The sequence below is a fragment of the Notothenia coriiceps genome, unplaced genomic scaffold (genome assembly GCF_000735185.1).
Source record: "Notothenia coriiceps isolate Sejong01 unplaced genomic scaffold, NC01 NC01_scaffold00010592, whole genome shotgun sequence".
NCBI lineage: Eukaryota > Metazoa > Chordata > Actinopteri > Perciformes > Nototheniidae > Notothenia > Notothenia coriiceps.
In genome coordinates, this window is record NW_011343293.1 from 311,106 (window position 1) to 324,804 (window position 13,699).

The 13,699-nt window shown below is 40.8% G+C and overlaps 2 protein-coding genes across 3 annotated transcripts in view; one reads left to right on the forward strand and one right to left on the reverse strand.

Moving 5' to 3' along the window:
* Positions 1–6,696, forward strand: part of bri3 (brain protein I3) — a 14,987-nt gene extending 8,291 nt beyond the window's left edge. Inside the window, exons 3-4 of one of the 2 annotated variants that reach the window (XR_798404.1) lie at positions 695–878; positions 6,640–6,696. Coding sequence is in view for 1 of the 2 variants with exons in the window: in XM_010771836.1 (XP_010770138.1) it covers positions 695–827 (133 nt within the window). In the remaining variant the exon portion in view is untranslated. Of the gene's footprint in view, positions 1–694; positions 2,056–6,639 lie in introns of those variants that run through there. The other variant, XM_010771836.1, reaches the window with a different exon arrangement.
* baiap2l1b (BAR/IMD domain containing adaptor protein 2 like 1b) overlaps positions 2,634–13,699 on the reverse strand; it is a 30,975-nt gene continuing 19,909 nt past the window's right edge. The window contains exons 10-14 of the mRNA XM_010771835.1: positions 13,385–13,601; positions 10,269–10,331; positions 8,378–8,600; positions 3,688–3,737; positions 2,634–3,596 (exon numbers count right to left, since the gene is read on the reverse strand). Coding sequence (XP_010770137.1) covers positions 3,524–3,596; positions 3,688–3,737; positions 8,378–8,600; positions 10,269–10,331; positions 13,385–13,601 — 626 coding nt within the window. The 3' untranslated portion in view covers positions 2,634–3,523. The remainder of the gene's footprint in view (positions 3,597–3,687; positions 3,738–8,377; positions 8,601–10,268; positions 10,332–13,384; positions 13,602–13,699) is intronic.

A 13,699-nucleotide genomic window follows, 5' to 3' on the forward strand; every position in this document is an offset into this window, starting at 1 on the left:
TTGGGGGAAATTGGTCCGTGCGCAAAGCATTGTGGGATTTGAAGGACGCGAAGTCTACCCATGTGCAGCCTCGAAATTACCCCCAAAACCAAGGACGCGGCCTCGGTGGAATTCCAAGTATGCTTGAGATTCAAACAGTCCTTCGGCGGCACTCGATGACGTAGTATCCTTGAAATATTGGCTTGGAAGCCAGTTTCCTCGAGATTGAGAAACGGCCCTAGACTAAGAGAGACACAAAATGACAAAAAACAACAAGTCTAAAGCTTTTTTTAATTTCTTTTTTTATTTGGTTGTTAGATAAAAAAAAATGGTATATATTGTGTTTCATTTTGTGGTTTTATGTCTCTTTAATGGTTGTTGTATTCTCTGTGTTTTTTTTGTTGTTTTTTTCCTTTACTGTCCTTTTCTACTTTTTGTTTGTTTCTTTTTTGGTTGTTTTATATCTCTTCGTGGATGTTTTTTTATATAGTTTCGGTTGTTTCTGTGTATTTGCGTTTGTTTCTATTTGTAATTTATTTTCTGGCTTTCTATTGAGATACTTTACCGGTCACTTCATATAGAAATTGAGATCCAGGTGCCTTCAGCTTCTCCGTTATCAAACCCAAGAATATTTATTTCTCATTTTAAATCCTGCATCTGTGCTTCTTTTTGACCTTCGCTCCTTACCAACACCTCCTGTGTGTTTGCGTTGCAGAGTGGGGGTCCTAGAGGATGACTTCACCTGCCTGGGGATCCTGTGTGCCATCTTCTTCTTCCCCCTGGGTCTCCTCTTCTGCTTTGCACTGCGCCAGAGAAGGTGTCCCAACTGTGGCGCCACCTTTGGTTAGAGGAACCAAACCACGGCCCTTGCACCTGCCCCTGCTCTCACACACACACACGCACACACACGCACACACACACAATCCAGCATTTCCGTGTCTTTACTTTCTCTTTCTTAATATTGCACATTTGCTGTTGCCATTATGTTATGTACAATGAAATGATCAAGATGATATTACCATGATGTTTTATTACAGGCACTTGTACAAATCTATGTTCATCTAGTTGAGGATGTGTTCTAGCAGATGTTAGTGTCCAGCTGTTGTCAGTGCCTTCACTACATGCCGAGTGATCATCAGAGATTCCATCAGTCGTGATTTCTCCTGTAGATTTGGCTCAGTTGTCCAAGGACCTGAGCAGATTCCTTAATGTTTTTCAAGCCAGAATTAACTGAGAAACATGAGTTTTATTTTTCCTTTTGTATTCGCTGGCACACTGCACACATATTTGTGTGCTTAGTTACATTGTACTCAACAAAGCATCCATGTAGATCACCGATGTATCATCTTTTTCCAGAAATGTAAACCTTTTTTTGAGATGTTTGTTTTTGGCTTAGGGGAATAACATGGGTTTTTGAGAAAAAAAGCATATGTGTAAAGATCCTTGGAACGTGAACTGTCCCGGCTGAAACAATGGACTTGTCTCAGACATTTTGTCTCTTTTTGTTGATGTCATTTCTTGGGGCCATATTTGCACGGAAGGTTTGTTTGATGATTATTCTGCTGGGTTTTGCTTTTCCAGGGCCAATGCAGACCTCAGGTACATACAATCTGAAACGCCCTCGACTTTACAACCTCAATCACTGTTTGACTTCGGACTTCTGCCTACTTTAAGAAGACTCTTTTGTCAAAGCGCAGACTTCTCCTTTAATATCCAGAGGTTCACTTCAAGGATGCATGCTGGGAGAAAAGCTCAAGACATCTCTCAATAATGTGTATAATCTCTGGATTTCGATTTTAGTACTCTGTGACAAGTCACCCTGCGCCCCCCCCCTCCTAACCAGACAATCTATGGAGAATGTCTTCGTCCCTGTATCTGAAGTGTATCCGTGTCTGTCTTCCATCACAGCGAGATGTTATATAGCTGTCCATGGCAGTAGAAGAAGAGATGGAACTAGGTGGTGGGAGTGGTTTAAAAAATCTTCTTGCTTTAGAATACACACTACACACGCTCTTATGATTGAGGTTCTTACTTTTTATATTTGAGTTACTGTAATTAAAAATGAATGCGACATTTTGTCTTCTTGCTTGATTTGATTTTTTCTTTCTTAACCTTGAATGAACATAAAAGGGGCCTTATTGTGCTTTGTTGGGTTTTCCCTTTACTGTAGTGTGGAATATTGTTTTTTGTGCATGTAAATGGTCTGCAAAGGGTAAAATCCCAAAGTTCCTTCTAGAGGGAGTTTCTGCCTGAAACCTCAATTATACCTTTGTTTACTTCCGTAACATAGTGACATCCTGCAAAACTCACGCTTCTATTGGCTATCGCTCCAACACATTGTACACGATTGGCTAAGGGGCGGGACATCTGTAAGCGGTTGACACATAAACAGAGCCAGCCAGCTAAACAATCAGCACCTGGCTCTGGTTTCAGACAGAGGGTGAAAAGAGGTGCTGCAGCACAGGCAATATGGAAAAAATAAAGAGCTTTTTGAACATTAAAGCATGGAGACAAAAAATATAAATATGAAGCTGAAAATTAGCACAATATGGCCCCTTTGACAGACAGTCAAATATGCTTTTACCTTTCATATAAACAAGAGATGAACAATAACAATTATACACCTTGGTCATGATAACACACTTAACAGCAAGTTGAAGAAATACATCTTTATTTTTCATACAGCAAATTCTATTAAGGTTGTAGTGTGGGCCAAACAAGTGTACACACTGTTCTTTAAATGATGTGTGTAATGATGAAAGCAGGAATGCCTGCACTGTCAATGTAAAGAAGAAGTGATTGTCCACAATGTTAGGATTACAACAGGTCAATTATATTTTTACAGTAGTTATGTTTGTGTCATTAAGGCAAAAGTCCTGTCTCCACATTTTCTAGCTCCACAAAAAAAGTTAAGTTAGATGGCAAAGGACAACATTTATAGCATCTGTTAACAACAAATGTATATACAAAGACTACTAGTGTGCCTTTTTTTTGATGCATCTCTTTAAAAAGTTCTCTTCTAGGATGCAACATTTCCATGAGGACCTGACGGTGAAATGCAGAGGTCCTACAGTACATTCTTCTACTGTCCTATGGCAACAGAAAATATTTTTCTAACAGTCATTTTGACGATGAAAAAGCCACATCAACAGCATAAATACATTGCAGTATTTTCTTTGAGCATTTGTATTCATCCATTTCTCAAGTGCAGGTAAGAATGTGGTCTTTTAAACATCACCACCACAAACAGAGGGACAAAAATAGACATAGAAAATATATATCTTAAATATATGAGCATTCGTTCTGTTGAATTAAAACAGTCCCAAAATTCTTCCATGTGAGAGTTTTGCAGCAGTGAGGGGATCACAGATTCAAATGGCATTTTCTTTTTTTTTCTCAGTGCTGGCCAAGTTCTGTCTCAGTTCAGACTGAGGAGAAGCCTCTGGACAGTGGAGGCAGGGCGGAACTGTATGGACTGGGTGGAGGACACAGGAAGTTGGACAGGATGTTGTGAGGATGGAGGGTGAGTGGAAATGAGGCCCGGTCAGATGGACGGCGCGGAGCGGTCGTTGGTGACGGTTGGACGTAGCCGGACTGTGGCGAATGGGTTCCCTCCCCTGTGGAAACGCAGCATGAGATGAGTGATGAGTGCATGTCTGAGTGAGAGGGAGGCAGATTATGGCGTTCATGTTTTAATTTGTGACTCACGCGAGATAAGCAGGCTGACCAGGTCTCGAGGTGCCATTAGCCTGCGATGCCTGTAAAAGAAACAGTCTCATTATTACTTTTTCCACTGTATAAAACATGTATAACAAGTGACACTTTAGCACTAGGAATACTATCCAGGAATACTAATCCACTTTCCCCCTTGTTTGAGTTCATTATAACCCAACACACACATTCTGGTTTGCTGAAGGACGTACTGGATGAATGGATAAGTGTGGGAAAGGCAACATGCAGTGTCATATCACGAGGCAGTGTTTGGAATCTGGATCTTCTGGAAATTCAAGTCTGTTCCACAATCAACCACATTTAGTTTACTCATGATGAACCAAAGTTGATGCCACAGAGATGCGTTGTGTAGAGCAGTGGTTCTCAACTGGTCAGGCCTCGGGACCCACTTTTTCCTTTGTCAATAAATCGCGACCCGAAATTTGAACAACTCAAATCTATTCAACAAAAAATCTTGCTGTAATATATACGCTTTTCAGCATACAAGATTAATGAAAGTGAAGTACAGTGCATATAACCCTTCACAGAACTAAAGTATGCTTTTAAATAAGGTTCAATGAGATGATGGAATCAAAGCTGAACTGTATAACATAAAAAGGCACACATGCTGAAAACCCAACCCCAGCAGGGGGTCTGGGGGGATTCTCCCCCAGGAGATTTTTAGAAATACTAACATATAAACTACGCATAACTACGTACAATCTTGATTCTGATTGGCCAGAAGACACGAAAAAACATCAGCAAAGATGTTTTATTGAGAAGATGATCATTACGTGACAGAAGTTTTAAAAACCGTTTATGGCCTCAGGTACTTCCAGTCCAACGCCTACTGCACGCACAGCGTTAGAAAATCGGGCCTTCAAAATAAAAGTTTGACTTTTTTCCACAAAAAAAAGATATATATATATTTTTTTCAACTTTGTTTTTTCTTCAGTTACACATCTGCGACCCACCAGTTAAGAACCACTGGTGTCGAGGATTGTTGTTCAAGATGGTAGAAACTTTTAAATTAGGTAATTATTGAGCTCATCCTATATACAGACTTTTTGGGTCCTAGTACACCCTAGATACAGTGAAAGAAGAAAAGTAAATGGGTCCTGGGGAAAAGGAGGAGACAATCTACCACAGCCTAAATGAATAACTATTAAGGAAACGTATACAAACAAATGAGTTTTACTTTTGACCTGCAGCCAGAAAAGAAAATGTCTTCCAGTATCTTCATGGGAAGCTGATCAGGAATGTAAACACAGGATGTGCACTACATTAATCCTTATATACTTTCTTAACTGAATTTAAGTTTTCTGTCAGAACAATCCCATAATGGAATAAACAAATCTGAATGATGTCACAAAATAAAAAAATAAAAAGTCAGAAATCTAAAAATGATTCACAAAGTATAACGGTGTATACAATATAGATAGTAGTGAATTCCTAAATGATGGAGATTTCAGACACAGCTCCTGTTTGGTGAGCTGTATGTTGTTGGTCTTCCTGTCACCCGGTCATCAACCTGCAGTACTGCACAGAAACCACAAGAGGGCAGAAGTGGATCGGAAGAGTGATGTCTGTCAGTCTCTCTCTCTGCCACCACTGTTGTTCCCTCTATGGTTATACTAAAGGACATAGTTTCACATCTGTCCTCCTCTTACAGATGTTTGGATTACAAATCACATAGCTACAATATTGTCCATGTTTGTTGACCCTGACTGCATTTTGATGCGATTGATTTCTTTTTTTGTTTGTCCTGCACAGACAGTCTTTTCTATAACCTGGTCACAATCAAAAATGTTCTGCATATCTCCCAAACTGACAATCTGGTACAATAAATGTTCCCTTCCTGCTGTGTAACCCCTGTTTTCTATAGTCATTCAGCTAACAGACATCAACATAAATGGAGGCCATTTTAGTTTAAAAAGTACAGCACAGTGAACCTTATTCTTAAGTTCACCTAGGGAACACAACGATCTGAGTCTATGCGTCTCTAATTTACACCTGCTCAGACAGCATCTGAGTTCAGCGAGAGAACTAAGAATATCTTCACTCTGTAAGACTTTTCCGTTCCTCTGCATGGAGATGATCGCTGTCTCTGCCCCTCCAACATCCTCTTCAGATCTCAATCCCTCACGTCTCTGTGTTTGTTCCCATCCTCTAAATATATCAATTCCTGCGAGTCGTTATCTATTCTTCAACGGAAAGCACCGAACCAGTGAGGCTGCATTTTTCTCCTGGTGACAGTGCATTCCAGGGTAACCCCACCTCCCACAGCCCTCCTGTCTCCTCACCCTCTCCTCCCATCACCTCCCTCTCTCCTCTCACCTTTCCTTCTTTGGACCAACCTGCAATATTGAATAAAAGGCTTTGCTGCAACATACAACAATTAGTTTCTTGTCATGTACACGTTTGATAACAGCACTGGGAGAATCAGATTGTGGCTTAAAGTTCAGCTCTATTTATAGCACGCACAGAATTATTACCAAACTAACAAATAGAAAACAAACCTGCAGTATGATAGGAAAAATAGACTGACTTTCTGCCAGTTTCAGTGCAGAAGCACATGCACTACATCACATTAACGCTTATGTCGGCCCTTATTGATACAGCTTATCACCGAAAAGCACTGAAACTCTAATAATGATCATGAATGTTATAGCCAGTCCTTAACTAACCCGACACACGTGCACAAACACGTGCACACACAGCCACTCACTCACACACTGAGCTGAACATAAGTCAGTATCACGGTCTAACTGTAGCAGTGGAGACCTTCATCTATTCTTAGATCTGTGTTTGACATGAAGCATAGTTGTGTGAAGTTCCTAAGAATGAAGGGCGGATGAACTTCATTGGAAGCGAGCGCAATTCACCCTGGAAAAAAAATATTAGTTACAAGATTGCATTGAAGATGGAGAGACAAGGGTGCAGAGGTAGACACACACACACACACACACACACACACACACACACACACACACACACACACACACACACACACACACACACACACACACACACAGGACCCTGATGAGCCACAACATATTTACATGTAGGCAGCAGGGAGGAACTACAAAAGCTTTCACAGAAGGAAAACCACAACTTTGTTTGACGCTTTGCATATTTTGCAAATGAGAGAACATTTGTAGAGTTATGAATATAGCCAAGTTGGAATGAGAGGTGGCTGATATAATAAGATTATATAATATCGTAAGGGAACATTCTGTCTTACCATTGTGTGACATATTCAAAACCATCTGATACTGAGATAAAGAGAGCTTCATCAATATGAGAGAGTACAACTCTCCCCTCTGTCCCAATCACCCTGCCTCGTGATGGCTTCTTATCAGCACACCAGGATTATTGTGACAAAGGAAACAAACGTGCTCTACTCAGGCTCATTGTTCATCTCTTACAACCATGTAAGGGTGAATCTTGGATAGCAATTAAAATATATATATATTTCCTTGATTAAAGCCTGGAGTATCTTTTACACCACATTTCTAACATTCTTTTTGTTTTCTTTGTTTCTCTGTCTTTCTTATTCTACAGTTGGTCTTTCTGGCAATCTAAGTAGAGTTCAAATACATCCTTCTTGTTGCTCGAACTACATGTCCTGTTCAGATTCATGGGGGGGCTGGAAAGGACCCACAATGCCCTGGGAGAGAGGCTGGCATGTTATCACCCGGATACAGCAGCTTGCCTTCACTAGGCCAACACACAGACAAGCATGTTTGTTTTACACCTACAGACACTTTAACGTTTTGAAACAACCTGATTTAAGGTCATACAAGTACGCCGTTAAGTTAAGTCACTTTTTAAAGTTTCTAGCAATATAAACCTCACATATAATAAAGGTAAACAAACGGCTTTCTTTATATACAATACAGGAGCTATTCTCCATAATAAGGCGCCATCTTTGCCTCATATTGAGCTAGGAAAATCCCTACTTTAGTTAGCTTTTCAAATATGATATTTATTAATAATAAATGTGTGATTAGTTTGTACAAGCAGAGACTAATAGTACCCAGAATAACCACTTGTTCATGACATATCTAAACCACAGAAGTCAGAACTGCCCCTGAGTCCTAATGAAATATGTTTTATTGTGTGTCAGAGTGTGGTCAGGTTTCCAAGCAGAGATAAAAAGCTTATCTAACACAGTACGTACACGTACACACACACACACACACACACACACACACACACACACACACACACACACACACACACACACACACACACACACACACACACACACACACACACACACACACCTGAGCGTACAACAGGTATCAGGTGGAGCAGTTCTCCATCAGGACATTACAGAGCGGTCTGGCTGACAGTAGGTCAGTTTTTTGGGCTTATTAAATATCTAAGAATAATCATTTTAATAAAAAGGTAGAGCCCAACCTAACTAACCCAACTTTGGGACAATATGTTGGCTCTTAACTTCTTATCTTTATTCAATATTTAAATGTGGTTTGCACATTCTGCAGATTATGTTGATATGAACATTAATATTCCTTTTATTTCATTTGATTTGTCTTATATGTTATTTCATTCTAAATTGGAACAAGTGTCACAAAACCACATTTCCCCTGGGATAAATCATTGTTTTTGATTAACTGTATTAGACCTAATGAAATGTGAGATAAATGCAACGCGTACTGACCGTGTGATCGGACGAGGAGGTGGAGGAGGCTGCGGAGGGCGTGGGGGAGTGCTGGTGGTTGTTGTTGTTTGTGGCGAGGGGGCTGATGTTGTTCTTGACGGCGTTTTGCTGCGCGGTGTCGCTGTAGTCCGCCGGGGGGAGCACCATGGTCGCATCGTCCGTCTCCGAGTCCTGATGGTGGAGGTTGACCACGCTTCTGCTGCGGAACGGGGCAGCAGACACACTGGAGGAGGACCATAAGAGACCACCGTTATATGAAGGAGAAGAAGGGATGAAAGAAAGAGTGGAAGGAGAGGAAGAAGAAAGGGAATAGATACAACAATTGTCTCAGTATTATAGAGTAAAATGTAACTGTGCCTGTGGGTATGTATTATTATTATTATTATTATTATTATGCACAATTATTTGTATTTTTTTGTTTGGCCTGATGATGGCTAACATTGGGTGACCATTTTAGTTTTCACTTCATACAGCATTGAAAATTGCATGAAATTATGAGCTGTTTAGTTTAGTTTTATATATGTTTACGTATGTTTTGTGTGTGTGAGGAACCTAAGAAGAATAGCCAATGCTCATGCTAGTGCTAATGGGGACCCTAATAAAGAATAAGATTAAAAAAGGGTAGAATAAGACTATTCAATTTAATAATATGCATGAGTCTCCTGGCATGTATGCGTCCTCCTTTTTCTAGTTTCAGAATAAGTTGATTTTAGGCTTATACGCATGATGTTAAACGGAGGGTATTGAATACAGACTTAACCAACAGTAGGGGGTCCTTATTAGGGAGAAAAGGACAGGATGTTTATGTGTTGTTTGTCCCACAGCTCTGGTCACAGTCTAAACTTTCTGTAGCAGTGTGCTGGCAGCCTCTCTGTGGGAGGTGCAGCACATTAAGATCTAATAAATGTATCCAATAGGGATTAGTCTCTTTGAAGAAAAAGGATGGAGTCGTCTCCATGAACCTTCTCTCTGTCGTCAGCAGCAAAATGTATTCATCAGCACAAAACATCCTGTTTCCCGAGATTCTGCTGAGCTTGTGTCCAATTTTAGATTAATTAGAAGTACATAGATTTCATGGTCATGCATAAGTTCTAAAAAAAACAAAATTTTTCCTCCACCATGAAGGATGAATCTAAATATTGAGAAAGTTTGGATGAATTCCAGCTTAATAACAAAAATACTTATTTCCAAACTCACACACAACTCATGCAGTACAATATAAGTCTCATTTGTCCAGTTGTATGCTCATTTCTTTCTAAACTTTTTTGCTTAAACCTCACTGTTTGTGCCATTAGTGTTAAATAGTGAGGTTTTAAGCATATCTTTGGGAAGAATGGAGCATACAAATGGATAAATGAGACTTAGATAATACTTTAAGAGTTGACCGGGTGTTTCTAAACTGAGGATTTTATACTTTTTCAGTTTTTCTAACGCTTCCCCATTTAATGACTTTTTTTCGCTCTTCTAATCTTCATTCGGCGCAGAGGCATGACAGAAAAACATTGTTTTCTTTAAGAACTCATTGTAAAGTAAGTCATCGATATACAAATGGTTATTATAAATGAAGTTTTCCTGTAATGATTTTAAACAGAAAGGTTTCATAAAGCTAAATGTGACTTTAGAGTCAAAGGTCGAGGAGCGGAAGAGTCCCCCGTAGGATTAGAAAGGTTATCACTAACAGGAGTAACCAGAGGAAACACTGCCAACAATACAGCCGCCTGCAACATGACACCTGCGGGTTTGAGAGTGTGTGTGTGTGTGTGTGTGTGTGTGTGTGTGTGTGTGTGTGTGTGTGTGTGTGTGTGTGTGTGTGTGTGTGTGTGTGTGTGTGTGTGTGTGTGTGTGTGTGTGTGTGTGTGTGTGTGTGAGCTGGAACATGGGGTCTCCTTACCTGTTGTTATTCACGAGAGGCTCGGAGAGTGCACGGCAGTAAGATGAAGGGAACCAGCCCCTCCTGCAAGACACAAAGAGAGAGGCATGATGACATCAGAGCTCCATCCTCCTGCAGGCTGCACAGGAACCTGAACGCCTCTCCAGATGATTAGCAACCGCTAACCAGACGATGCAGTGACATAATATGATCTTTTTCCCCACATTGTGTATTGCTTAGGTTCTTTAGAGCTAATTGTAGTCTCTCTTTTGTTGTTTTTACTGCGTGGATGTAGGCCTATGGTAACTATGGCAGCAAAAAGCAACAATTCATCACAGAAAAAACATCCTTTTGAAAAGAAGCCTCCGATTTGTAAACAGATCGTGAAAGGTAACCATTTCAAATGCCTTTATCCTTTTTTGATGGATTTCTAACCGCAAATCTCCCCTGTTGGCTTGGGACTGTTGATATTTCGTCTTTTATAAGAAGCAAAGGAAATCGATGCCGTGAATAAATAAAGGTCTTGAGTGAAGGTCTTATCTGAAGGCTGCTGTGCTGACACACGATTAGTGTTTGTTTATGAGAGACTTAGCAGAAAGTTGTCCGTTTTTGCCAACATCCAAATAACTTCATTATGAGGAGTTAAAAAACATATAGTGAAGATAGTCCGAATATTTAATTAAATGAAAATGCTCCAACAATTTCACACCTTGATGAAAAAATCGTTTTTTTCTGCTTGAAAACATGTTTAAAGGAATTTACCTGAGAGAATGAATGAGTCACAACAATCTTTCTCTATCCCGAGCTCATACCAAGGACTGTGTGACATTGTGCTGTTTTGGTACAAGATTGTTCGTTATCAGTGAGTAGCGGGTCACTCTCGCTCTGCGTGGATAAATGTTAATATTTGCACATCTTGTCTTGAGGGTGGGCGTTTTCTCTTTGTGTTTCTTCGATAAAAAACTCCTTCTGGTAAATACACCTCACCCAATCTCACTTAAATTAACAGCTTTTATTTATTTAGTGTTTTCCACTGGTTCACTGTAACTGTGGCATTTATAAAAACCTTGCTCAAGGACAACCGACCCATATCAGGGTGTTCACCTACTGAGTTTCCTGGACAGGAATGCTAAACTCTGACAAACAACGATAAGACAACGGGATCAGATGCATGTAGGGAAAGTGAGCATGATGAAATATGCAGGGTAGAAGAGAAACCTGCTTCAATCACACGCAAAACTAAATGTTCCAAGATAGGTTGTTGTGTATTTTTTAAACACACATTCGAAATAATAATTAAAATTAATCTACACTGAGACAAATGTATCCGTCCATTGTTCACACTGAATCTGCCATCGTTTTTCAGACACACACAAGCACTTATTGTTATGTAGAGTTACGGCTGTTGGACCGAGTGCTCGTGAGGGTGAGAAACATTAAGAGGCAGAGCCGCCTGATGACAGGTAATAAATCTTTGCTGCTGAAGCGAGAGTGTGTGTTTGTGGAGCGAGCTTCCCCTGTCAAAGAAGAGCAAGACTTTCATTCATTTACTTTAGGCTGAAGAAAGTTGATCTAGTACGCAGGAGATAATATCTCATCATTTGGTTTTGGCCTCCCATTGCCCTCCCTTATTTTCATCTTGCCCCTCATTTCTTCATGAGAAAAGGGGTTATAAAACATCTTACAGCTGTTAGTTCATATTGTAAGGACTTTTCACCTTTTATAGCCCAGTTTAAAACATTAGTCAAACAAATATAATCAAAAGAAAAAAGGTCTAATATGTTGCATTACTTTGATGATGATATTAAAATAGTAACAGTACTTATTAACAGTACTATGTAACCTATCATATAACAAAGAGGGATGATGTGCATACTGTATAAACAGTGCTGGGGTGTGTTATTTTATTACTGGTGATCTCTCCGCTCACTGGGCTCCCTCATCCATCCACAGTGTGTGTGGGTGTCTTAATCGATGTAGGTGTTGCCAGGCGAGTTGCTGGGAAACACTCTCAAAGCTGCTATAAGATAAATGGAGAAACCCGGACGCATCAAGGGCAAACCTCCAGCAGCACGAGCAGCCCCCCCCCCCTCTTCAGACGCTACGATCTGATAAACAAGATGATATCAACTTTTTAAGCCTTCAGGCGGTGAAGCAGCAAGAACAAAGTTAGCTGTGGGACAGCTCGGCTTCTTAAAGCAACTCAGACTTCTTCCTTTCTGCCCTTGATCAGTTTTTAAATATCATTTGCCAGGTAATCCTCCCTTGCTAGTGATAAAAGATCAAACCTGATGAATGATTTGAATTCAGAAACCCACTGCTGAGATCACAGATCAAATCCCTGTTTAAGAAGTCAGACATCAGAGCCCTGCGTCGGGGTGGGGGTGGGGGGGGGGCTCGGTGGGTGCCTGTCTGCGGCGGAGAGCAGGTGCATCTCTGAACCTCCCTCTTCCTCGCCTCGCTCTCCTACATCCCCCCCTCCGGCCATACTTTACTTTGATTTCCTTATCAGTGAGTGTTCCAGCTCTGGTCGTGAGCCTCGAGCGTGAGTATGTGCGCATGGAGAGCATATGAATCAGATCGGAGACCATCGGCGAGTCAGGACCGAGGAGTCCAGCTCACGTCAATCAGCTGACCGGTATGAGGAACATGACTAGCATATTCAAAATGATAGAGGATAAAGGACATGAGAGGTTATGTGAATATGGTGAATTCACACTTAAGAAGGAACCATTTCTTGTCAACATTGCCCCTCTTAGTTTACTAATTGGTCATTTTGGTCAATTACCGACTAGTTTTTGTTAATGCTTTTCCATGCTAAATGACACATTTGTAAGCAAGTAATAAGCACTTCACAGTGAAACAAACGGTTGAAAAAAATGGATATGATTTTTTTGAGAAGAATTATATCAACTTATCAATAAGAGAACAAACTTGTGCTAGTGGAGTGTTAGTAGACTTCTTTCTTTAGTAGAAGAACAGGTGCATGTAAATGGTACACCTACATGCAGTGTATCACATATGTAATCATGTCCCTTTGCACAGCATGTGCCCCTGCCCTTTTCATATTTGTGTAATCAGTCTTTAGTACCATATATCTGTTTTTAGACAAATGCAACACGTGTGGTTTGACTCACTTCCCGCTCTTCTCCAGCTCTCCGTACATCCAGCCGTCCCTCTCGTCGGGGATGAGCAGGGCGATGACGTCCCCCTCGTCGAAGCTGAGCAGTGTTTTGTTGTTGCCGGCGGTGTGGGGGAAGATGGTGCGCACACGAGGCCTCTTCACCATGTTGTTGAGGCCGGTGGCGACGGACATGGACCTGGCAAGATTGTTTTCCTCGCTACTCCCGTGATCTGGGGGGGGCAGAATACAATGAGATTGACCTGATGCGAGATGCCCAGCCCTGCAGACCCAAAGTGTTTAGAATTCATCCTCTGAGGGCTATGAGTAT